Raw genomic sequence first — 27,692 nt, forward strand, 5'->3', positions numbered from 1 at the left:
ATTTCCCCAGGTTTTTTTGTAAAAATCAAAACTGAACTGCCCCAGAAATTCTGGCATGTGGCATCATCGTGAAACTCGCATGGCTCCAACCCTGCCGATGAACCTTTAGATCCACTGCACAGACTTCTGCCACTTGAGCTAATGGAGTAAGTGATGGCAGAGGCAGTAGGTTGTCATCCTATATGTGATAGATCAGCTCTATAGGGGGATGAGACACTTTTTTTGCCACTGGGTTTCACAGATTTCTCCTGACAGAAGAGGAACTGTGAAACTCAGGAATCCTGGGTCTATCCCAGGCTCCTGAATGGAGTGGTCTCTAGTAGTCAAAGACCCTTCTTCCCATCCCCTCCAGTCTATGTCTATCCTATTGCTGTCTAACCCGCTCCAGCTCCTCATCTGATTTCAACTGCCCCCCACTACAGCTCTGGATTCCTTGTCCCAGTTTCCTGGTCCTGTCTCACTCTCCTCTCTCCCCGCCCCCATCCCTCAGATGGGATGTTCGTTCCAGACTGGCAAAATTATAAGGCTTCCCAACATTTCAACACTTCCCATTCTAAATTTTCGGTTGCTTAACTATAGGCTAGCTCTGCCTACAACAAAGCATATTCAGAACCTCTGATTAAGGGGATTATAAGTGTAGCAACCTCCATCATAGCTAGTCACCAAAGATTGAACCTGAGCCATCCAGACTTAAAAGCATGAGCTTCTACTACTTGAGTTCAAGATATAACTCCCTTAGCTGGTAGCTATACAGTTATCCTCTAAAAATCCACCAGAGGAGGGCACAAAACACATGTTGGACAGTGAATTACAAAAGTGCCAAATATTATTATTAGACCTGCAATACTTTTCACAATGAACATCAGCAGGGGATAAACTGGGAGTTTAAGAATATTTGGAAAACAATTTTAGAATAACATTCAGTGCTGTGGTTTAAAAGAAAAAAAAAACCTGTTAAAACTCATAACTTAGCAGTATTCAGTGTTTGGAAAAAAAAAAAAAACTTTTAGGAGCTATGGGATACAAGTTAAGAATGTTGAAACAGGAAGATGTTATGCTTAGTTACCACTTGGGCAAGGCGGCGTGCTATGTAATACTTGCAAGATTTCACTGTAATGTTTTACAATATATAGCAGCGCAATGCTGATTCCATTGATATTGTTGAACAATTCATGCTGATTTTATTTCAGCCCACATCTTAATAGTTTTGAATACTATAGATCACAATTTTCAGCTCAGTTGGTCTGAACATGCAGAGCTTTAAAACTGCTATGCTCTAAACTGTATATTAACTACAATTTTATAAACCTGCATGTCAGAGAACTGTGTGCCACTACTACTAGACAGTGGCACAAGGCAATTCAGTGTGAATCACAGAAATGTAGGACTGGAAGGGACATCAACAGGTCATCTAGTCAAACCCCTGCACTGAGGCAAGACTGAGTAATAACAACACTAGACCATCCTTGACAGGTGTTTGTCTAACCTCTTAAAAAACTCCAATGACTGCTATTCCATAACCTCTCTAGGTAATTTGTCCAGTGCTTAACTATCTTTACAGTTAGGAAGTTTTTCCTAATGTCTAACGTAAATCTCCCTTGCTACAATTTAAGCCCATTGCTGCTTTTTCCTGCATGTCCTGAGTGGGACGGGGGTGAGTCCAGGCAGTGGGATTGGGGGGAGGGAGGTCGAGGAAGTCAGTGGGTGTGTGGGGATGGACCAGGGGAAGCAGGGTGGAGGAACTGAGGGGGACAGGACTGGGACTGGGGGAGTTGAGGGGGCTGAGAGGGATGGGACAGGACTGGGATGGGGGGAGTAGGGTAGGGGCTGAGGGGAGCATGAATGGGACAGGGTAGAGAGCTGTGTAGAGTGGGGCAGGGCGGGGGAGACAATGGGGCTGGGCTGGGGAGGGTCGGGGGGTTGGGGAGAGGGACAGGATCTGGAGGGGATGAGACAGGGGAGCAGGACTGGAATGGGGGGAAGTTGAGGGGGTGGGACAGCCGGGGGAGTGATGGGGGTGGGATGACGGGAGAGGCTGAAGAAGAGATTTGGGGTAGGGCAGGGACTGAGGGCAGTGGGTTTGGGGTGGGAGGTACAGGGGGAACTGCGGGGGAGGCTGAGGGAACAGGGTCAGGGTGGGGGCTGAGGGCAGTGGATTGAGGTTGGGGGGCACAGGGGGGACTGCGGGGGAGGCTGAGGGAACAGGGTCAGGGTGGGGCCTGAGGGCAGTGGGCCTGAGGGGAGCCCCCCCAGAGGGACCTGCCAGGGGGCCAGGTGAGTCCAGCAGTGCTTACCTGGAGCGGCTCCCAGGAAGCATCCAGCAGGCAGGTCCCTCCCAGTCCCTCTGGCCCCTTCCTAGGGTCGGGTCGAGGGGAGGAGGGCAGGGGCGGGGGTGGGGGCGGCGGGGGGGGCTCTCTGCCCGGTGACCACTCCCTGCTGCCGGAGTCTACAGGCCCCGCACCGCTGCAGCACGCAGGGGAGCGAGACCTCCTCGCTGCCTCTCTGTGTGCTGGGGCAGGGGCAGGGGCAGGGCTGCGCTCTGCAGGCTCCTGCCGGCCAGGCGGGGGGCCCCGTGGGCTGGCACCGCCGCGCCGGGAGCTCACTGCGCGCTGCCCCAGGGCCCAGGGAGGGAAGGTGAGTGGCGCCGGCGGCGCCGGCTTGCTGCGGTCCCCCTCATATAGGATGACCAGACGTCCTGACCAATGTACGGTCGGGATGTGGGACAAGTCCCCTAAAATCGGGACAAGTCCCCTAAAATCGGGACGTCTGGTCACCCTATCTGGAAACATCTGCTCCATGTGCTGCACCATTCAAAAAAAGCTGACAAAAAACGTTAGGAAGCATTAGGAAAGGGATAGATAATAAGTAAGGCTACAATTTTGTCATAGATATTTTTAGTAAAAGTCATGGACAGGTAACGGGCAATGAAAAAAATTCACAGAAGCAGTGACCTGTCTCTGACTTTTACTAAAACATCCCTGACAAAATGAGGAGGGAGGAGTGTCCAGCACCCTGCCCTGTGACTTCCGCAACTTCTGTGACATACTTGTAGTCTTAATAATAAGACAGAAAATATCATAATGCCACTATATAAATCCATGGTACGCCTGCACCTTGAATACTGCATGCAGTCCTGGTCACCCCATCTCAAAAAAGATATGTTAGAATTGGAAAAAGTACAGGGAAAGGCAACAAAAATGATTGAGGAGAGATTAAAAAGACTGGGACTAGTCATTTTAGAAAAAAAATGACGGGCGGGGGGACTATGACAGAGGTCAATAAGCAGAGCCGTCCCTTGAGTACTGCGAATCGGGGCGACTGCTTCGGGCCCCGCTCTGTGGGGGCACTGCGGGCCGGTGCAATTGGCCGGCGCGGTCGGTCCCAGAAGTGACAAATTCGTCACTTCCGCCCCTGGCCTTTCTGTATGGTATGCTTTAGTCAGACAAAAGTTACTGGGCTTACTAAAGAGTAACGGTGAAATTCTGTGACCTGTTGTTATGTATGAGGTCAGACTACATGATGTAATGGCCCCTTCTGGCCTTAAACCATAAGAATCTATCTATATGGGGACATATTTCTGATAGTAGAGGGCTCTTTAATCTAGCAGATTAAGGCATCATAAAATCCAGTCGCTGAAATCTGAAGTGAAACAAACTGAGACTAGAAATAAAGAACAGATCTTTAACAATGAGGGGAATTAACCACTGGAACAGCATACTAATTCAAGTGGTGAATTCTTTATCATTTGAAGTCTTTAAACCAAGACTGGTTACCTTTCTAGAAGACATGCTACAGTTAAAACAGAAGTTGTGGACTTGATGCAGAAATTATTATAGGTTTTTGACCTCTGTTTTCAAGGGAGCCAGAGTGGATGGTCATAATGGTCCCTCCTGGTTTAAAATCTGAGTCAAATGCATGCACAGTTGACCTTTCTCTGCTGTGAAACATCATATATACTTCCATTTCTAGTTTGTTGTTTAATGACAGTGTCATATACACTTTGAATAGTTGGAATAATTAGTCTACATAATCCTGTCTTCAGTTTTTCATTAATATATTTGACATTTTCATAATGCTGTTCCTTCATGTTCCAAGGTAAATTAAAATCCCAAACAAAAACAACTTCCATCTATCCACCGCCACTTCCCCCAAAACTATAATATATAATATTAAGAGTATTCTATACTCAATTAAAAAAATCCGAGATGAAAGCATCTGACTAAACAAGTCTGGAAAAAGTAAGCTTTCAGTTCAGATCTAGCAGTTCCATGATTGCTCATGATGCTGTACAGGAGAGCCTTTATTGCTCATTGAAGAAGTACTGAATATATTTTGGAAAGGCATCCGGAATGAAGAGAACAATTTCATTAGCTTTTACCGTCTAAGTAAAAGCAGAGTCCTGTTTGTTAAGATGTATGTCAGGAAGTAGACAAATTACATTGCATATGTACTGATGTCTCATTAAAGTTATGAAAAATCCTCAGGAAAATCATAAAACAGACAATATTGGACTTGTATAAGAGCTGTGTATAAGTGGCACTGTAAGTGTGTAGGCTGAAGATGAATTTTGTTTAAACTTGAAAGCATAGCTGGTTGTAATGGGGATTTGATTTTGGATACAGTTATAGCTGGAGAGGTTCTTGGAATAACTTTGTATCAAAGGATTGCGACATGAATGGTGCAGTGAATTTCTGATGCACCTGAACATGCAATTACCATTAGTAAAATAATGTTGCGAAAGACCTGTTCCTGCTAGTTAATAGGAATTGCACTTGTAATATTGCAGGATGTTTGATCTATTCTCTGTGAACCAAACCACAAATTAAATTATTAATTAAAAATGGGATTAGAGAAAATATTGGAGAATTAAATCACTATATACACTGAGTGATGGGTGTTTTCTCAAATATAAAATTCCTCTAAACCAATTAATCTTTGGAAAACATTTTTCTTAATTGCTCTACAATGAGTAGAGATTCCTCTGTACAATTTCATAGAAGTATATTGATTAGTTAACGTGAAATTGTTATCTTGAACTGCATGGCATTGTTGTGATCTAGGAGTTTCTGAATTGGTCAAACAGGATGAGGATCAGTGTGCAGAGTGTAAAAGAACAAACAGTATTAATAATTAGCATTTTAAGAGCTCATTAATCTAATGTAGAAATACATTTTTATAAAAAGTTTAGGAATGGTTATTTAGTTTTAAATTTGAGTGTAAATTTACATATAATGCCAACACTTAGTCTTATAAAGTCCTGTAATACTCCAACACATTTTTATCATGGCATAAATGTATTCTCTTGCAAACTGATTGTGGGCAGCACATTAATACTGAACTGGTGTATCTAAGAAGCCTTTATTCATAAAATACTTTGACAGTGAATCAACATTGATCAGACATTGTAAGTGAGAATGCTAGTTGCTGTTTACTTTATATTTTTTATGGAAGAATAAATCGGGTTTTGGAATTCCTGAGGCTACAATCTAAGCAATGTAATATTAACAAGAACAAAACATCAATCTGCCATTTTGTAAATTATATAGAAATTCTCTGCTTCCCCCCTCCTTGGAAATTGTTCATTTACTCTGTCAGTTTTTTGGAGGTTCAATATATCTTTTAACAGAAATATTGCAGTTCAGTTGTACTGTTTTTAAAATGTCTGATTTCATAATAAATTATAAGGTCAATTTACTATCTACTTCTTCTTGCTTGGTTCTAGCTGGAAGGTCACAATGAGCCAGTAGTTCTGCAAGTGTTTGTGGGTAATGACTCTGGTCGAGTGAAGCCACATGGGTTCTACCAGGCCTGCAGAGTAACGGGGCGAAACACTACTCCCTGCAAAGAGGTGGACATAGAGGGTACTACAGTTATAGAGGTTGGCCTTGACCCTAGCAACAACATGACACTTGCGTAAGTAATTCTTTTTGGATTGCACTGTTTTTCTGGGATGAAACAGTAAGACGGGTTCTCAAATGGTTTCTCAAACCCCCTTAGGGGGTTGCAAGGTTATTACGCAGGGGTTGCGAGCTATCAGGCTCTAACCCCAAACCAAGCTTTGCCTCCAGCATTTATAATAGTGTTAAATATAAAAAAAATTGTTTTTGATGTATAAAGGAGATCGCACTCTGAGGCTTGCTGTGTGAAAGGGGTCACCAATACAAAAGTTTGAAAACCACTGCAGTAAGAGTTGCTTTTGCTTCAGGAATCAAGTTTGAAGGTGTAATTTGATGTTATCAGAGGGGTAGCCGTATTGGTCTGTATCCACAAAAACAACGAGGAGTTCGGTGGCACCTTAAAGACTAAGAGATTTATTTGGGCATAAATCTGAAGAAGTGGATTTTTTACCCACGAAAGCTTATGCCCAAATAAATCTGTTAGTCTTTAAGGTGCCACCGGACTCCTCATTATTTTTGTTAATTTGATGCTGTTATCTTACCGGGCAAAGAGGAATCTGTTTCTTATTCCTAATATTTCTTTATTACGACAGAGATTTTAAGAACAGGAAGTGAGTAGAGACAGTTGTCCCAATTTGTACTTAAGAAAACTTAAGGGATGATTAAGAGGATCAGTTTCCAAATTGTTGTTGTCAATGCCACCTCCCCTTGCTTCTTTAAATGTATTGGAAATATCACTAGAATTTTTTTTTTTTTAAAGTAGATCAGATTCATTACCAATACTGGCTTCTTTATTTTATCCCTTCTTATGCCAACTGGCATTTTTTCATGACAGCCCCATGAGATAACACAAAATGCCATGCACACCTCTGAAGACATGGTCTGCAGCTGTATCCTTATCTGACTGGTTACTAAGAGCTGTGTGTGTATATATATGGGGCCTACAGTTACTGTCAATCTCTGTTCTTTTATTCCAAAATTTGGCTCATTACAAAGAAGATGATCAGCTGTTTTGTGATACTAGTTTTTCTTGGCCATTGTCCTTCTGTTTTCAATAAAGATTTTTAGGCAGCAAAGATTTTTCCGGTGTTATGTCTCATTCTGACTTTTTCTTCATATGATAGCTTGAGCATTTCTCAAACCACTTCACTGTCTATAAGACTATTCACTACAATTATTACTGTTGAGTGATTATCTCCTTGCAAAGACTCCATTCAGTAATCTGACTTTCTTTCTCTCCAGTAGAAGAGCAAGCTTTCAATGTTAAGGGAGTTGGTTTATTCCGCCCCAACAGTCCCCACTTTTCAAAGCAATCTTAGTAATAGGTATGCTAAACTAAGTATTGTTTGGCCATAAGAGAAGCCTTCACATCCATGTACTTTGTCTGTAGAAGATATCTAACAATTGTATATGCATCTTAGACCATATATTCTCTTTGAGTAGTGTCCCTATGGGTTCTCCACTGTAGGTGTATTTGCGCCCCTGAACCTCTAGTCTGAGATTTTAGGTAGCAGTGGCTGTTCAGCCCATGTGTGCGTCCTCCCTCCCTTCCTCCCTTGTGGTCTGCCTCGAGGCTATCTAGTGCTGCGCGGGCGAACCGCCTTTGGCCTCAAATGGCATGAGCAGTAGTCTCTTCCTTCTTGATAGCATTTAGTATAAATAGTAGCTATGCTTGGAGTTTTTTGTTTCCTTTTAGTAGTTAGTTTCTGTTTTTCCATTCTAAGAAAAGAGAAATTTTTCTTTTAAATTTTTCCCGCGTTTTTTGTGAGCAATCACCTGCTTGGTTCCCCCACCTTCACAAGGTGCCTCTCCTGCAATGGGGCAATTCTAGTAACGGACGGGCATTCTCATTGTGTCTGTTGTCTTGGAGAGGCACTTATTCTGCAGAAGTTCACAGAGATGAGGTGACATCTCATAAGAACCAGGAGCTCAAGTTAAAACTTCTCTTCATGGAGGGTGCACTCCAACCACCAGCTGACCCCAGTCCTGAAACCTCTCCAAGACAGAGATCATCCCCAGAACCTTGATCCTGCAGAGGGATAGAATTGCAAAAAAAAGTCGGCTGATTCTCCCCTGCAAAGCCGCTAGAAAACGGGCTCTGAGCCCTTAAACCTAGTTGTTGGCCAGCCAGAGGGGATCCCCAGTGTGTTCGCCTACCTCAGTCAATATCACTGACTCCCCGGTACTGCCTAAGGACCCCATGGGCAGTGGCTTGGAAGCAATGGCCCCGCCTCCCAGAGATAAAGACAGAAATTGTACCACCTCTAAAAGATAGGCACTGACAAAACCATCTTCGGCACTGAGTGTGTCAAAGCAACCCTTATTGGAGATTCCTCACATAAACAACAATCTGTACCGACAAGTCAGCACTGGCACTCCTTGATGGTACTGAGTGTATCAATGATACCTCAGGAGTTCCATTTCTTGGGGGACCTTGTGGTTGTGGAAGAACTGGAATCCCCACTACTTGGTACCAGGGTCCAAGTACCAAGCACATCTAGGTATCACCACAGGCACTGGGCCATTTGCTCTCAGAACCCCAGTCAGCACCACCCTTTTCCAGCAAGGAGTCGGGCAGTGAGCAGGATGATTATCTTTCTCTGGCCTCACAGCGTGGCCCACCATTACAACAGCGGGACTTCCCCAATTGCCAGGGTCGGCTCCAGGCACCAGCATAGCAAGCAGGTGCCTGGGGCAGCCAATGAAGAGGGGGGCGGCAAGTCCGGCCGTTCGGTGGCAATTCGGCGGCGGGGCCGTCACTCCCTCTCGGAGCGAAGGACCTGCCGCCGAATTGCCGCCGTAGAATGAAGCAGCGGCGGTAGAGCTGCTGCCGATCGCGATCACGGCTTCTCTCCCACCCCCCCCTTCCCCCGCGCTTTGGCCGGCAAAAACGCTAGAGCCAGCCCTGCCAATTGCACCCTTGTTCCAACCCTCAAGCCTGGTACTGTCTGCCATCTGTGGGGACTACCATGACCACCCATGCCCTCCTCCCCCTCAGTGCCTGTATTGGGATCCATGGGCAATGTACAGATCCCACACTTTACAAGCATTAGGTGTCTCTCAGAGAGAGTCCACCAGACATTTCCCCTATGGCTTCAATGTCCAGAGCCCCGGAACCTGAGAGAGAAACTTTTGAGGGGCAGGAAGCCAAGCTCAAAGCAAAGACTATCCCACCAGCAAACATCTCCTCCTCCTCCTACTCCTCCTCACCAAATAAGGCTGTGATGCCCCTTCCTCCAGTGCTGGCAGATGATTTAGACTCTTTCCGGACCTTACTAGCAGATGAGCTTCAAATTCCCTTACAGAAGGTGACAGACTCATATCACAAGTTGGTGAATATTCTCCACATTTCCTCCTCCTCCTCCAGAATTGCCCTCGCAATTAACGAGGTGCTTCTGGACCCTGCCAAATTAATCTGGCAGCCGCCAGCCGCCATTGCACTGACGTGTAAAAGAATCTATAAGAATTGTTACGTTCTCTCACCTACCCCCTCCCAAGGAGGCAGACCTCACTTCCTCTTTACTCACCCTCAACCTAACTCTATAGTAATGGATGTGGTTAACACACGGGGAAAGCAACATCATGCCAAGTCAACCCCATATGATAGAGATTGGAAGAGGCTAGACCTTTTGGGAGGAAGGCACACTCGTCAGCAACATTACAATTCAGGGTCTCAAACTACTAAGCTATAATGGCTAAGTTTAACTATGTAAATTATGGGTAACTCAATACGTTTATTGATCACTTGCCAGAGGAGCAAAAAGAACAATTTCAGGTCATTGTCAAAGAGGGGCAGTTAATAGCCAGAACAGCACTACAGATGGCACTGGATGCTGCAGACACAGTGACCCGCTCAGTCTCGATGGCAGCCGTAATGAGGCGGGCATCCTGGTTACACCTTTCGGGGTTGCCCAAGGAAGTGCAAATGACAGTCGAGGACCTGCTGTTTGAAGGTCCCAAACTCTTCGCTGGTAAGACTGACCCATGATTCCACACATTAAAGGATTCCAGAGCCACGCTATGCTCCCTGGGAATCTACACAGCTGGACAGATGAGAAAATAGGGCTCACAACCACCTCACAGATCCCAAACACCTCAGTTCCCACCGTCACAGTGGTATTACAAGCTGCAACATAAGAGATCCAGGATGCAAAAGTGGAAGCCATCAGCTTCCTGATCCTCTATCTCTCAACCCTTGTCCTCTTAAGCACCAGTTTTGATGCTTTGGTCAGGGCCCTGAACAACCATTCCTTGCGACAACGGCAATTGCTATCTATAGACCTACCACGTCCCTTTGGAAGTCACTTGACTCTTCCATAGGAGTTGGGAGAACATCACCTCGGACAAATGAGTCTTGGAGATTATTTTGAAGGGTTACACCATCCACTTCACATCCCTCCCCGACTCCCACCGTCTCTTCAGGGACCCTTCTCACGAGAGTCTACTCCATCAAGAAGTAGATCTGATATGCATTGGGGCCATAGAACCAGTCCCTACTCTCCTCACAGGCTAGGGATTTTACTCCCGATATTTCCTGATCCCCAAGGCAAAGGGAGACTGGAGACCCATACTAGGTCTAAGGGTGCTAAACAGATATGTGACGGTGCAAAAGTTCAAGATGGTCACACGAGCAGCCATTATTCCAACTCTGGAGCAAGGAGATTGGTTTTCGCCGTCGACCTACAAGATGCCCACTTCCACATTTCAATCTGACAGTCTCACAGGAAATTCCTTTAATTTACATTTGGGCGGAACCATTATCAGTACAGAGTGCTCCCATTTGGCCTCTTGTCCACACCCAGAATATTCTCCAAGGTTCTCTCCTTCGTAGAAGTGCACCTGCCAACATTGGGTGTTGTAATCTACCCATGCATGTAGGACTGCCTCAGGGCTTCTTCATTCGAAGACACCTTGCGGGCCACCCAGACGACTATGCACATATTTGCGCAACAGAGTCTACAACTCAACACACAGAATTCAATCTTGACCCCAGTGCAGAGCCTGGAGTTTATTGGGGCCGAACTCAACGTAGCACAAGCAAGAGTTTTCCTCCCGCTTCACAGATTTACCACCCTCACGAGTCTCATAGAGCAGTCCAAGCCAGCCCACAAACATCAACCAGGAATTGCCTGCAGCTTCTTGGGCACATCGCAGCATGCACATTCATGACTCCACACTCCCTGTTGTTCATGAGGTGTCTGCAGATGTGGTTCAATCTGTCTACTCTCCGAACAAGGCCAGACTAAGCAAGCCACTATCAATGCCCTCCACTGTCAAACACTCCCATGACTGGTGGAAAGAACCATTCAATGTCCAAGCATCTCTGTTCATACAGCCTCCACCGACGCAAATTTGAGCAACAGACTCCTTTCTAATAAGCTGGGGAGCCCTCCTAAATGACCGCAAGATCTAAGGCAAGTGGTCTCCCATGGAAGCAGTTCTCCATATCAATCTTTTGAAATTAAGAGCCATCAGAAACACCTGTGCACCTTTTCTTCGATTCATCAGAAACACACAAAGGTAATGATGGACAATATAACCTGCATGTCAGAACTAAGATCTTTCATAACTACTACAGTCTCTTCCATGTAATGAAAAGTGAGGGGGTTATTCCATGTCTAAGGAACGCCTTTCTAAATAGCTGGTGAAGTGTCATGCAGAGTGCTGCTGGCCCACATCTGATATTGTGTAGGGCCCTTTTTACTAAGGGCACACATGCATCTACTACTTATTTATTTGTATTACTCTAGCAGCTAAGGGCCGTAGTCATGGACCAGGGCCCCTTTGTGTTAGGCACTGCACATTTGCTTGCACCAGTTTCCAGTAGCCATAAGTCAACCATGTGAGTATGTGAAGTTTCTTCGTGCTTTCAGCCAAGGCATTACTGTCTTGGTAAAGAAGCTTAGAGTGGAGATAGAATTTTGGTAAAGTAGCCCTTCATATCCCTAGTTTGCATTACTCCCTCAGAACTAGCTTTTCAGTCTCCAAGAGTGGGGGAATGGGGATCTGCAGAGGCAGATTGAGTGGCTGGCAGAGTTAATATGGAGTAAATTGAAGTTCTCTAGGTTTGCAGTCTTCATAGTTTCTCACTACTTTTTCCCTTGCTTCTTCATCTCCTGGACAAAGCAGGCAGGGATGAGAAGAGGGTAGGGTGATATAACTCACTTAGAGATGTGTTTTCAGTGCCCTGTCATGTGTTAAGGCACATGAACTGCTTTGGACTCTAACTGCATTTAAAAAATTCTGACTCTGTTGCACGGTAAACAAATCTGAATGGATTTATTGAGATGGTAAACCTACTGAACTCCAGGTTCTGGTAAGTTTTATAGTTGCAGTTTTGGAAGTCCTACTGGATTACTAACTCTAATGTTGTGTGTTGCTAGGGTTGATTGTGTAGGAATACTGAAGTTGAGAAATGCAGACGTTGAAGCTCGAATAGGGATTGCTGGTTCCAAGAAAAAAAGCACCCGTGCCAGATTGGTGTTTCGTGTAAACATCACTCGGAAAGATGGCTCAACTTTAACGCTCCAGACACCCTCCTCTCCAATTTTATGCAGTAAGTAGCAAAGTAAAAATTGGAATCGGAGGAAGCTGGGTTTTAATCTGATTTAAATCACTGACTCACTGTGTTGCCTCAGGGCAAGTCATCTATAAACCTCTTTGTGCTTCATTTAATCCAGCTATAATATTCTGTGTTAAACAAAACAAACAAAATCCACCAACACAAAAATCTTGTTAAACCTAGAGTTGAAATTTCCTTGGAACATTGTCAGGTTTTTTTTAATCCTTTTTAGGTCATAATTTCCTGATTTGTAATTAAGCCACATGCTGGTTTTGAAAGTTGAAACATTTTTGACCACATTGCCTTGAGCTGATCACAAAATGAAATAACCTTTTCTGCTACAGGCTGTTAACATCATTGTTATATTGTAAATGTAGTTGTCGCCGCCCAGCTTTCAGGAGTAGAAGTGGGTAAACAGCTTTGTAGAGTTATAGCAGTTCATCAGGTCAGAAGTTAGTTCAGTTCTGATTAAGACAATGGAAAATTAATTTTTTTTACCACTGAATGTTAGGATGTTCTGTTTGGCTTTGAAAACACGTGTGGGCTGAAGATTTGTATTAAAGTGAACAGTATGGGAGACAAAACCATAGGTTGCAGCAGAAGGTTAGAGGCTCTTACCCCATATGGAGTCAGTCCCAGAGACGTCAGTACTAGAATGGAGGGATGTCTTTTATTCTCCGTTCCTTGTGCAACCTCTCCCTCCCGGGAGCCACCACCAGTGGGGGTAGCAAGAGGGTTGGGGGAGCTTCTTCCCTTCCTCCCAGCAGGAAAGGAGCCTTGGGACCATGGAGAGTAAGAGCATCCATACGTTTTTGCATTTTTCTTTTTCTTTCATTCTCTCTCCACAACTTTTTATTGTGTTTGGAGGTCTGAGATCCTAAATACTTCAGGTCTCTTAAATGGGAAATAAACTGAATGTTGTATGAAAACAAAAGTTTGCCTTAACTGTACCAAATATAGAGGGAGAAGGGAGAAAGATTTGATTATGTTACATTAATGCCAATATATTAACTATTTAAAGACTACCACTACCTAGTTGTATGCAAATTTAGTTACATACATATAATGTAAATAACTTTTGTATACTTATCTGTACTTTTATAAACAAGTGCATCAAAATAATGGATCAAATATGCCATGGAAAAAACAAACTCAATACAAAGAACATTTCCTTGTTTTTGGCATGAAGTCTGTAACCTTATTTCATTTTCCTGTTTTTCTCACCTTTCCCTTTAACAGAAGCATTACTATTCTTAACCTTTAGCCTACCAAGTAGCACTAATGAACATACAGGATGATAGTGGCATATCAATTATATTGAGTTATTTTTTGCTTATAAACCTATACTTCTGGTATGTTAACAATGTGACTTGTTTGCAATGTACCTTTTACTTCACTTGTATGTACTTTCATTTCTTAAGATAAAGCTTAAAAATGTTCTTGTTTAATTGTATAGGGCTGTGTAGCTGGAAGCTGCTGGTATATCCGTGAGAGTGCCAGCAGTGTCCTTGGTACTGTAGAATGCACGCAAGTAGGCACATTCACTACCCTGAGGAGTTCAGAATCTAAATAGTTTTGATGTATAATACGAAGCATAAGTCAATTAAAACATTTCTAAACACTGTTTTTGCCTTGATTTAGTCAATAGAGATTTAATGATTACCTAGCAAACCAATGTAACCCTTGTAGAAAAGGTCCTTTTTAAAAGGTCAAAAGTAAAATGATTTGGAGTGGTCACAGTCCAGTTCCTTGTATATAATTAATATGTAGAAGACTAATATGAACCCTCAAAATAGGCCTCATTTGGCAACCTTATGCCACCAAGGTCTTAAACTGTGAGTAGAAAAGGTGGTAGGAAATCTATTGGGAAGTGGAATTTCATATAAATTATAAAAAATAAAGGTTTACAGTCAACGTGCTATTTTAAAGTTTGCTATTGACACTTAGGATCCTAGAGAAGGGAAGGCATTGCTTTTATAAGCTGTTCTCCAAAATGTTAGTAAAATACTTTACAATAATTTATATTTATTTTCACTATTTTATCAGTTGACACTCCATTTTTTTATTTAATGAGGGTACAATCTTATCTGATGAGTTGTCTGAGAATCCTAGAAATAAATCACAGCAAGGACAAAATTTAATACGTACATTAATATATATTGCCATTGGCTTCTGATTCACAGAGAATTGAGGGCCTGTGTAATTGTAATTCATTGGTGAATGTGTGTTTGAGTCCTCCTCTGTGCTGATTCACAGAGGATATGAATTGTTGCAGCCCTTGGCTACAGAACTTTAGCAGCTCACACTTTTAGCTCTGGAGGTCATCTGTTCAATCCCCAGTGTGTCAGCCAAGAGAGTAGCAATAATGTAATAAAAGTAAAGGTATTATGGGAATGGTTTTACTGAAATCTGTTATGGCTTCAGTTTCACAGAACTGAGTAAGCTTTGTCATAAAAAAACTTTTTGTGGACTTGAACATGCTATTTTGTGCTGTCTCTGAGTTGTGCCTGTAGGTGTTTAGATTTGCTTGTGGATCTGCTTGCATATGGAGAAGACACAAAGCAAAACAATATTGTTTGATTACTCCTCTGTAGTTGTTCAGGCAAAGCAAAAACTTTTTGCTGCTTCTAAACTAAAAATAGATGATCAGCTTCAGCAATAGTTTTGCTTTATGTCCAAATGAATAACATGCTTGTATATTAGTGGATCACTAGATAACTGTTACTACCTTAAAGGGACATTAACACCTTGAAAATAATATTTTTGTGTGGAAAAAGTTGTACTCACTTTACTGTAAGACTTAAGACTCCTATAGTTGACTAGAATAGTACAATTTTTTTCCAGTTTGTTTACTTTGTGCATTTGGAAGCACATTTTGTATAATCAGATGAAATGATTCCATATATGATCAGATAATTACTCAGTTTTTCTCTTGCTAAAGAGATGCTGATAAGTAGAGAAGCAGAAAGCTCTTTACAAAAGGTACTAATATTTGTCTGTTTTTAAATCAGACCATACTGGAATTTTAAACCGAAAGTGGAATTTAAAAAACTAGTCAATTAAAAATAAGTTGATGCTGTCTCTTTTACTGTAAAACTAATGGTTTGTGCTGGTTGCACTTATGAAACCTGAACTTAATTTCTGCAGCTAGTTCAGTTTGTGCCATTCCTTGCAATCTCCTTCACACAGAGGGCACCGAAAATGATTGGGGGCTGAGGCACATGACTTATGAGGAGAGGCTGAGGGAACTGGACTTATTTAGTCTCTGGAAGAGAAGAGTGAGGGGGGATTTGATAGCAGCCTTCAACTACCTGAAGGGGGGGTTCCAAAGAGGATGGAGCTAGGCTGTTCTCAGTGGTGGTAGATGACAGAACAAGGAGCAATGGTCTCAAGTTGCAGTGTCTAGTTTGGATATTAGGAAACACTATTTCACTAGGAGGGTGGTGAAGCACTGGAATGGGTTACCTAGGGAGGTGGTGGAATCTCCATCCTTAGAGGTTTTTAAAGCCCGGCTTGACAAAGCCCTGGCTGGGATGATTTAGTTGGTGTTGGTCCTGCTTTGAGCAGGGGTTTGGACTAGATGACCACCTGAGGTCTCTTCCATCCTTAATCGTCTATGATTTCCTCTTCATGAGAAAAGGGATGTGCATAATTTGTTAGTGATTTTGGGGTACATATCACCCAAATGGAGAATTTACAGGTCATAACTGTTTTACCATGTGAAATGAAATATTGGAAACAAATAGTTCCTAAGTTTCATGCTAACTTCTCTAATCTGTTGTGTAAGTACAGGCAGAGGTTTGGAATGATTTTGATCTTTGCTTGAAATTATGTAAAGGGAAATACCTTTTTGTCAAGCACTATTAGTGTTCCTTTCTATTTTAAACTGCTTGTCCTTCCAATTGTAGCTCAACCAGCTGGCGTGCCAGAGATCCTCAAGAAAAGTTTGCACAGCTGTTCAGTGAAGGGGGAAGAGGAAGTCTTTCTGATTGGCAAGAACTTTCTTAAGGGAACAAAAGTGATCTTCCAAGAGAATATTTCTGGTCAGTGTGAAAAATACAGGGGCTTGGGCTGAGGAAAGGAGGACATATTTGGGTTTAAAATCCTACTACTTGGTTTTGTTCCACTTCTTAAGAGCTAATGAAGCAGCAAATACTATAGCAACTCTATTGAGGACACCAAAATAATATTTTAGTTTTGTATAAATGTGCAATAAAAGTTACTTTTTTTTTTTTTTTTTTTTTTTTACTTTAAATCAGATGAAAACTCTTGGAAAGCAGAAGCTGAAATAGACATGGAATTATTTCATCAGGTACTTACTCGAACATTGTATACAAATATCTGAAAATGTTCCCTGCATCATCACTCAAAATAAAAGTTTGATTCTTAGCTTTGTTCTATTGTCTTGGCCAGTAGAGACCAGGAAGGCTTGCTCTTCATACATAAAATGCAAAGAATATAATTAAGGAAATTGTATCTAGTATGATTTCACATACTATATACTGGAAGCATGATAGTTTTGTGGTAATTGTTAATGTTAAGAAAGATATTCTACTCTAAAGTTCCATTTTCAGTTAGCACTACAAGTAAAGAATAATACTTAGCTAACTTTGAGGGAAAAATAAAAAAAATTAACGAAAAACAATGTGTTTATCACATGCACAATCTGTAATTTTACATACTTATTTTACTTACTACTTGATTTTTTTGTCCATTCAGACTTCCAATCTTAATATTCCCTTAACATAGATTTTTGCACTTAATAGAGGGTAATAATTTCTTAACACAGAAAGCATCTGTCTGTCAAAACTGAGTATCGGGTTGTACTTTTGCCAACTCACAAGTACTAAGGCAGATAGTCAATTTTAAGATTGAAAAACAGCATAAAAAAAGGTACAGAAACATGTTTAACTTAGCTGCCCTCCTTAGTAAAGGAAAATACTAAGCCCCAGAGAGAGAGAGCATGAAGGCGAAGCTCTGTGATATAGAGAATCTCTTCTTTGGTGGGAGTACCTCTCCACCCCAACTAGTGTGTTTATATTTAAAAAAAAAAAAGCTTGGGATTGTTGCTTTCAAGGATATTTCTACGAGGCATTCCATACCCCTTTCCCAAGGATGAGATTATCCTCAATTGGTTCCCTATCCTACTAGTCTTTTTAAAATCTATTTCCGTTTCTGTAAAACAGGACTACCTATGGCTCTAGGTATGTTCAGTTTTACAGTAAAGCATACAGCCCTACACACACCCTCAAATTAAAACTCTAGATTATATCTCTTCCACCAGAAGGACCTAGGAGAGGTAACTTTGTAATGTGATCCTGAAATTCATTGATTCTGGAATTAGCTGCTCTTGTTGGACTGCCAGAGTTGAGGACCTTTTGCTGAAGGTTCCCTGTTACCACTGCCCTCTAGATTAAATTTGCGGGCCGGCTGCTTGAGTGCTCTAGCTAACCAGAAGTACCGTGGCATTTCATAAGAAGATAAATGTTCTGAGGTAACAGGACCCAACCCATCTAGAATAAATGAAGAAGCTACTATACAAAAACCTAACTAAAGGCTCACTGAGGCAAAGCTAAGGGGTGATTTGCAGAAGGCCCCACTGTGTGATGTGTAAACTCACTTAGAATGCAGTGTTGTCTTATTCAGACTTGGCTGTAGGGGATTTCTAAACTGGGTTTTAGCTGGAAAGAATATTATTTATTATCCCTAGCAATCTAAAGAAATGTTATGGAATGATGTCTTTGAATGATGTCAGTTTGTTTAAAACTTCAAAAACAGAATTTAAAGTGCAGTTCTAGTCCGAAAATTGACAAGAAAAATAGCATTGTGAACTTGCAAGTTATTTCTCTTATTGAGTCCAGATTAGGCTACATTTGCAAGTAAAATTAAGTGGTTTTTTTCCCCCTTAGAGTTTGTGGCACTGGCAATTAATCTAGGATCTTCCCTTATGGTGTGTTATAAGGAAAAATAAAGGTTCCATTCACAAAATTATGCCCTTAGTGACACCAAAGCAACCCCATTGTTAGTGGGTTTGCATAAATGTAACTTGGTTTTGTAATTGGGCACTTAGATACCACAATGATGGCTGTGTGGTATAAAACACTAAATAGAATGGGAACTTAGTAAACATGAAAATGTGTAATGACTCAAATTCTGCTCTTGCTGGCTGTGCAAGGTTAACAGAAATAACTTGCACGGCTCGTAGAACAGGTTGTCTGTGTTAACACACAAATAATAAGCAGAAAGTACAAGGAACCTATATGTGAGTAAAATGGTGCTACTTTGCTATACTCTCTTCTCAGAGTGGAACTTCACAGTTTTGCCAGTGAATGAGACTCCTTATGTAATAGTTGGTAAAAGGTTATAGTACATATAACATAGTTCAAAGGAAGGATCTAAAATTTTGCCCACGACTTTCACCTGGGGAGTTATTGTGTTATCAGTGGGGGGAAAGCATTGTATCTTCTCTATGCTCTTTGTGTCTGGCTGAATTTTTTCTAGTTTAGTTACACTTTCCCCAGTAATTGACTTAATCTTTGCATACAGTTAGGTGGCTTGTAGGTTGAATTAATATTGCAAACAGTGCTGACTGGAGCTGGTCATTTTTTTTCTGTTGGTAAATTGCCCACAAACACAGTTTTTACCAATTTCTTATTTCTAATGGTTGGACAGATAGTTTGGGAACAAATGTTGGTCTGTGGATTGTTCATGATTGCTTCTGCTGAAAACAGCTTAAGAAGTGTTCCTGTCTTCAGCACTCAGATACCCAACTCCCAATGGGGTCCAAACCCCAAATAAATCCGTTTTACCCTGTATAAAGCTTATACAGGGTAAACTCATAAATTGTTCGCCCTCTATAACACTGATAGAGAGAGATTCACAGCTGTTCTCCCCCACCCCCAGTATTAATATATACTCTGGGTTAATTAATAAGTAAAAAGTGATTTTATTAAATACAAAAAGTAGGATTTAAGTGGTTCCAAGTAATTACAGAAAGAACAAAGTGAATTATCAAGCAAAATAAAATAAAACATGCAAGTCTAAGCCTAATACAGTAAGAAAGTGAGTATAGATAAAATTTCACCCTCAGAGATGTTTCAGTAAGCTTCTATCACAGACTGGATGCCTTCCTAGTCTGGGCCCAATCCTTTCCCCTGATACAGTCCTTGTTCCAGCTCAGGTGGTAGCTAGGGGATTTCTCATGACTGCAGCCCCCTTTGTTCTGTTCCACCCCCCTTATATATCTCTTGCACAAGGCAGGAAACCTTTGTCCCTCTCTGGGTTCCCACCCCTCCTTCTTATGGATACCAGTTCAGGTGACATGATCACATGTCATTGTGAGACCCCAAGCCTTCCTGACTCACAGGAAGGCTTACAAGTAAACAGAGCCATCTACAGTCAATTGTTCTGGTTAATGAGAGCCATCAAGATTCCAAACCACCATTAATGGCCCACACTTTGCATAATTACAGTAGGACCTCAGAGTTATATTTCATATTTCTAGTTTCAGATATAAGAATGATGCATTCATACAAATAGGATGAACACACTCAGTAGATTATAAGCTTTGTAGTGAAACCTTACAAGAGACTTTTTGCATGAAGCATATTCCAGTTACATTATATTCACACTCATTAACATATTTTCATAAAATCATATAGAGTGCAACGTCACAGGACGTTTACACATTTATTTGTTGTCTGTAATTGTTTGACTCTTTTGTGCGAATTAAAAGATCTTTTCCAAATGGCTGCAAAAGCACATCTGGTGTGAATACTCCAGCAAATATTTGTGTGACACTTCTGCTTTCTGTGAACTTTCTTGCAAATACTCATTCAAATGTTCTTTAGTAAAAAGAATTTAAAATACTAGGAAACTGAATTGGGAGGTTTTATTTACAAGGACTTTTTTGCTGCATTCACGTAATACGTTATCTTTAAAGGGTAGGCGATAGAAATGACTGAAACCTTGCATGCAAAAATTACCATAAAACTCTTGTAACGCTGCAGAATAAAAGGGACTAGAGGGAAGTACAAATGAATTCTGCAGCCCTTTGACTCTTCTGCCCCTTGCCTTGTCTTTCAAAGTGGATGTCCTTCTATCTTTTTCATATCTTCTGTGTTTACATAACTTGCCAGTACCTATGAAATGGTAAATATCTTGAATTCAGGAGATGTACTGAACTCTTGTACTCAGGTTCTCTTTGCCTGAGTTGCCAGAACCTGAACCTCTGCTCATATTGAGTACAGAGGCCCTGATTCAACAAAGTACTTAAATGTGTACTTAATTCTCTTTGACTTGAGTGGGATTTAAGCACAGGTTTTAAAGTTAAGCACATGCTTAAGTATTTTGCTGAATCAGGGCCGGAGTTCAAGGGTATGTGTATGTCTTTCCCACTCTTCCTCCCCGCCCGCCCCATTTACACTATATGTTACAAATAAGCACTGTAGGCAGAACATTCCAGTGTCCTTTTCAGCTTCACATGGTTGTCCATTTCTTTTAACAGAAGCACAGCTTCACCGCCTTCCCCCCTGCACTTCTTACAGGTTTTCTTTTAGAATAGAATATAGAAACATAGAATATCAGGGTTGGAAGGGACCTCAGGAGGTCATCTAGTCCAACCCCCTGCTCAAAGCAGGACCAATCCCCAGACAGATTTTTACCCCAGTTCCCTAAATGGCCCCCTCAAGGATTGAACTCACAACCCTGGGTTTAGCAGGCCAATGCTCAAACCACTGAGCTATCTCTCCCCCAAATTACTATAATGTATTTGCTAGTGTTTGTGCTAGTCCATTTTTTGCTTTGATTTGGCTTGCTTTGGATGGATAATAGTTACCTTTTAAATTGCAATTAAAATAATGAAGAAATCTTTCTAATATGAACTCTCTCTCCTTGCAATACAGAATCATCTTATTGTGAAGGTGCCACCATATCACGACCAGAAAATAACCTCATCTGTTTCTGTGGGGATATATGTGGTGACCAATGCTGGAAGATCTCATGATGTGCAGTCATTTACATACACTCCAGATACATGTACGTAAAGTGAAGAAATGAGGGGAGGGAATGGACAAAATTGCCTGCAAGATCTTTTCTGATTTTAATTTTTGAATATTGAAGCAGAGAGAAAGGGGCTAACAAGGGTAGCAGCTGTGTGAAGTTGGGTAATAGGCTTTTCAACAAATATACATGTTCAGTAATAATATACCATTACAATGACATTTCTTCTTTGATAAGTGGCACATATGGGTGCTTTAGCAGCCTTCTGAAATTTCAAGGCATTCTAGGAAGAATGTTTTGAGTCACTAACATGACAGTTCCTCTACTGGCCAAAACACTTTGAAAGGCTCCTGGTTCCTTCCCTCAGCTAAGGACTCTTCTGTTCCCCAGACCCTAATATAGGGAGGGACAGTAACAGTCATGATTGCAATGAAGATGATGGTGTGTGCTGTCGAGTACTGAGAGAGCCACCCTTAGGGATGTCATGAAGGCAAATAGCTTTAGGGCTCAGCTGTCTACACCCTGGATCTTGAGTCCTAAAATTCATTTCTGAACAGGAGGCTAAGCACAGAATGAAGTCAAATAGCAATTGCAATAGTTGTGGTGAAAAGGCTTGCAAAGGATGAGGAGACCCTACACATGGCAGACAGGTAACCATAGAGGGAAAGGGACTTGAGGAAGAATTAGGGAGCAAATGTTTCCTCACTACTCAAAAATAAATAAAATCGAAGGCTTTTGTTTTCTCGTAGACTGTGCAATATTTAACCGACTGTTCAGTCTCAGTAAACTTTGATCATTGCAGGTTATCAAAATTTCTTTAGTTACTTGTTATATTGGCATCAGAAATGTGAATATTCTAGGAGCTCCTCTTGTTAGCAAAATCTGCTCTGTCAAGTAATGAGGTCTGAAGGGTTAACTTCCATCCTTGTTATGGCTTGTAGCGAGGGAATCCCAGCCAGATACAGGCTGCTGCTTTCACATAGTAGTATCAATTTCAAGTTTATATAAGTTCAAAAAAGGAAGAACCCAAGCTGCAGGGCAAGTGAAGGTACAGGTGTTTGCAGTGGAAGATATAGCAAAATAAATAGCACCGAACATTCCGTGTAGAAAGACCGAAGGGTGCAAATCATACACATATTTCTGTTTTTGATGCCACAATCTCTAATACAGTACCCAGCTTGCTTGTTCAATTTAGAAATGAAAATTAAACTTTAGAAGTACACTGCTAATTCTTTTTATTTTTAACTTTGAAAACTATTGACTATCTTAGGCTGGGAATAAGATGTGAATTTATTTTACATAACTGATGTCCCATAATTCACTAATATGACCTATACATGGTGAGGCTCTTACACTGCAGAAATAAGATATGCAACTTAATGATACTCATAGGGGATGTGATTTTATTTACTTCTGTTTATGCGGGGAGGTCAAGCTATCATGCAAGGGGATCTCCTATGTAATGGCAAAAAGGGCAATGAAAAGTTTTGCATAGCTACAGTTGAACACCTAGAGCAGAAGCATAGTCAGCATAAAACAAAGGGTGAATGTAAGAGTCGTGCAAGCTCTGTTAGCGCCACTGTACGAGCCTGTGACTGTAAGGAAGTACCTCTAGAGAGGTATAGTAACAATTTCTCTTATTCCCAGACTTACATGTATTGGATCTCATTTTCAGTGAGGCTTCAACTGCACTTCCCACATGTTGCATGCACTCATTAGTGCAGTAATAACTGCATGCAGGTGATAGAATTTTAATGTGCAAATCCTATTTGGACAGATTTTGCAATGGACAGAAAATTGCCATCATAACACAACAGGGTTCACACAGGTGTGTGCACAGAAAATTGTGCTTATATTGGGAGTGAATATGAGGCTCATTGGTAATTCCCACGCTGGTAACATAGTCTTTAGACACAAAATTCCTCTGAAATGCTAGTTAATGATTATTTTAACTAGTAAACCTACAGCTCTTCACTTTAGTGCTATATATATATTTGATCAGCTGTGTCAGTCTCATCTTCTGTTTTCTGTCGATCAGGGTGAGGACAAGGAAAGATGTAATAGATTCAACAACGTCATCACTAGGGATGTACTCTTACCTTGCTACATAGGACTTTCGTGTGTTATTCTCCATGCTTCAAAATGAGAATATAATAAGAACCTGATGTCTTGCTGTCCTATGTCTCTCATTGCTATTTCTGCTGAGCAAAGAAATTCAAGGAGAACTCTCATGAATATGGTCTATGTGAAACATTAAGATTAGAGAAATGTTGAGAGCGGCAGCTAGATATTGGAGTTATACATTAATTACAAATGCCTGAGAGACTATATACTGTAAACCTGTTAAAAAGACATAAAAGTTTTGCTATGATGAAAACCTTCAGTGCAGCTATTTGTAGTCCATAGGCTGAGATACTCTTTTTGTTGTTGTTGTTTTTTTAAACTCAGGGGAGTTGGACACCTGACTCCCTTAGGCTCCTTTGAAAATCCCAATGCATGGTCTACCTGTTACTTGTACACAACATGGCTGTCAGTAGAATGGATAGATAGCTTTACATCATCTGATTGTGAGAGAAGAGAGCTAGAAATTTATTCCCTATATTGAATGTCTAAAGTAATTTTGGTAAAATATTAATGATCACACAAAGTTTATAATGAGCTCGTGGGGTACAGCCTAGTGTTCAGGTCTTTGGCCCAGTGACCCAAAGGGAGTCTTCTGTTTGGAGATGTTGCCTTCAGAGAATATCTGTATTCAGCTCCACAAAAGCTGTATTTCATATGTGTGTTGTAAAATGTGTTTACCAATATCATACTAGTATTCATGGTACACCATCTCTTTTTATTATGGGGGAAGAGGGTTCCAGGAGCATTTGCATGACTCAAAGACTTTTTTCCCTTATTTTTCACTTTTACTTATTTGGTATCTGTATTAGAAGATGTAATCTTGTCCGGAAATGTAAGTGAACATTTTCCTCCTGAATTTATCCTGATTGTTTTCTGCCTCATGTGATAGTAGAAGTGAATTACTGAATGATTGTTAAACTGATGTATTTTATGAGGACCAATTTGACCTGGAAATATGTAACTAATGTGTCTTGTGTATTTTGTATGGGTTCTTTTTTGAGTGCCTGTACACATAGAATCGTAGGACTGTCTCCTGCACTCGCGGCAGGACTGAGTATTGTCTAGACTAGGGGTGGGCAAACTATGGGCCAGATCCGGCCCCTCAGGGCTTTGGATCCAGCCTGCTGAATTGCCCCCCGTGGCGCTGTGGGCCCCGCACCGCTCTCGGAAGTGGCCGGCACCACTTGTCATTAAGCTGGTGGAAAGACTCTCAAAGTTTGCAAGTGTCCTCTCCACAATTGCCATCAAAGACATTGGTGACAGATGCCTTCACATTGGGGTGGGAAGTCCACTTGGACAATCCTCAGACATGGGGCATATGGACTCTTCAGGAAGCCTGGCTTCACATAAATACCTTGTAGCTAAGGGCCATTCATCGGGCCTGCACGATTTTCCTCTGAGTTCTAAAAGGTTGAATAAGTCAATTCCTGACAGACAACACTTCAATAATGTTTTATATAAACAAACAAGGGGGAGCAGATTCTTTGTCATGAATGTGTATGCCTATGGAATTTCTATATGAGTCTGACAGAAATACTTACCAGGATTACAGAATGTGCTGGCAGATCTCAGCAGACTATTTGCAAGTGACCACAAATGGTCAATGAAGGCCACTCAAGTGGGGTCATCCAGTCATAGACCTGTTTGCCACCAAAGAAAACAAAAGTGTCAAAAGCTCTGCTCCAGAGGAGGACCAAGTCTGGCATCCCTGTCTGATGCATTTCTGATCCCCTGATCCCCAGGACTGATGTACACTTACCTTCCAATTCTATTGATCCCAAGAGTTTTCATGAAGCTCAGGCAGGATTCAGCCAGAATAGTCATGGTAGTTCAGGCATGGCTGAGGCAATTCTGGTTCTCAAACCAGAAGAATATCTCCATCCAACCTCCAGTGCAATTGCCTCCCCAGCCAGATGTGATATCTCAGAGATGGACAGATCCTAGTATGCATCTCAACTTTCTGATCATCAGTTCATGTGTATTTCACATTTTTCACACCATACAGTTGCAACATTTTTTTTAAAAGCCTTCTGAGGGTATGTCAGAGTGCCATTGACCCTTTAAGTGAGAGCAGGGCCAGTGCACTTGTGACTGGTCCACTAACCTCAGCTGACCTTTAAAAGAGGGCACCTGGTCTTTGAGAGAGAGAGATCTGGTGAGGGGGAGTGTGAAGCACAATCAGGATAGGGGTAGAGAAGAACTAGAGAGACATATAGGGTAGCTACGTGGTGTTAAATGCATATGTTTACCAAGCATAACTACACAGTGGAAGCGTCAAAATCTGATGCTTATTTTGGTAGGGCTTTCTTGGAATAATTTTTTTAGGTAGATTGCTGGCACCCACCTCCTGTCATCTAGGTCATTGATTGAGTTTCCAAAGCACTCGAAGAAAAAACAATTATTTACTTATAGTAGCTTTGGCTCTTTGAGATGTGTTGTCCATATCTATTCCACAACCTGCCCTCTTTCCGTGCTACCAAGGAGACGGAAAAGATATAGGTTCTATATTGGTGAAGAAATGGAGAGGTGGTTGGGGTGGCCTGCCCTTTATGCCCTCCATTAGAGGCAGTAAGAAACTCAGGGTGCCAATATGGCCCGCAATGGACATTAATGGCCAAAAGAATCTGAACTCAAGTCCATTGGGCACATGCACACCAAAAGTGGAATATATATGGGTAAAACCTCTTGAAGACCCACTGTTACTGTAAGGTAAGTAGCCATTTCTTGTGAGAATGCTTTCAACATACTTGAGATTCAGCAATGTCTTTTGTCTCAACAGCTGGTACTCTGAATGTTAATGTGAAGAAAGAAATCTCCAGCCCAGCACAGCCTTGTTCTTTTGAAGAGGCTATAAAAGGTACTAAATTGATTCTTATCAATGTTGTTAATGAGTGAGCTGTAACTTCCTCCATCATTCCTGTCCAGATTGTACACTGAAGGAGCTAGGGGTCCCATAGAAATAGTTTGTGATCATATCATTAGATTCTATGCATATAACTTTTCTTTTTCTTTTCTGACTTTGAAGACTTCACCTTGCAACTACAGTGTTTTTATATATATAAATAAACATGGATTAGTATAGAGCAAAAACCATTCAGAAGTTTTAAAAAATCCATCTGGACTCTTCCTGTATACTGCCCTATGTTCCACTCTTTCTTTCATCCTCATCCCTTGGAAGCATATTAGAGAAAATGAAGTTTCTGTCACTTACACACTTAACATGGGAATTATTACAAGGAATTTAGAAAATATAAGAGAATTAATTTATGCAAGATAAAATTTAAAAGACTAAGAAGAACTAAGTTTAGCATCAACCCCCTCTTAACATTCTAGCTTTGGATATTACCTTAAGAGGGGTTGAAGTTACATTGTGACCGTATTGTAAGTAGAGTGGGGGCTGTTCTGTAGCTGCCTAGTAGAGCTTTTATATCTGGTTTCACTGGGGAAGTTGAGAATACTTACTACACCTCTACCTCGATATAACGCTGTCCTCGGGAGCCAAAAAATCTTACCGTGTTATAGGTGAAACTGCGTTATATTGAACTTGCTTTGATCCACCGGAGTGCGCAGCCCTGGCCCCTTCTCTTCACCTCCCTCTCCCCCCTCCCCCGGAGCACTGCTTTACCGCGTTATATCCGAATTTGTGTTCTATTGGGTCGCGTTATATCGAGGTAGAGGTGTATTTCTAATATTCTTCACTCATTCCCTCCAGTGTCTGTTGTGTGATTAATGCTGCTTAATCAGGACATTTGCATCACTTGGCTCATGAGATACAAGTGCAAAATTATCCGGTTTTGAAGTGGGAGGTGTATTTAAATTGTATGTATTGGAACATAGTAAAGGAGGGGGACATTTCTATTCATTTGTTAAAACTAGTGTGCCACGGTTAATGGAAATTTCCGTAACCTGCTCTGTTGAAGACACTTTGAAAGGAGAGCAGATTAAACAATGTGATCACAAGTTTGATAGGAATCCATAGCTCCAGGTTAAAATCACAAAGCTGATATTTAAAGTTAATAGTTTTACATTTGGACCTTGGCAGTTGATGTGACTAGAAACCAAATGCACTTTTTTGACCAATCAGCAAGGACAGAACAATATGTAATGAG

The 27,692-nt window shown here is 41.4% G+C and overlaps 1 protein-coding gene across 1 annotated transcript in view; it reads left to right on the forward strand.

Moving 5' to 3' along the window:
* Positions 1–27,692, forward strand: part of LOC113405048 (nuclear factor of activated T-cells 5-like) — a 130,146-nt gene that overhangs the window by 77,525 nt on the left and 24,929 nt on the right. Inside the window, exons 5-10 of the mRNA XM_024216876.2 lie at positions 5,723–5,913; positions 12,281–12,453; positions 16,368–16,502; positions 16,719–16,771; positions 21,363–21,495; positions 26,363–26,440. Of these exons, the coding sequence (XP_024072644.2) occupies positions 5,723–5,913; positions 12,281–12,453; positions 16,368–16,502; positions 16,719–16,771; positions 21,363–21,495; positions 26,363–26,440 (763 nt within the window). The remainder of the gene's footprint in view (positions 1–5,722; positions 5,914–12,280; positions 12,454–16,367; positions 16,503–16,718; positions 16,772–21,362; positions 21,496–26,362; positions 26,441–27,692) is intronic.

Source organism: Terrapene carolina, unplaced genomic scaffold (assembly GCF_002925995.2).
Source record: "Terrapene carolina triunguis isolate 2854851 unplaced genomic scaffold, T_m_triunguis-2.0 Scaffold32922, whole genome shotgun sequence".
Taxonomy (NCBI): Eukaryota; Metazoa; Chordata; order Testudines; family Emydidae; genus Terrapene; species Terrapene triunguis.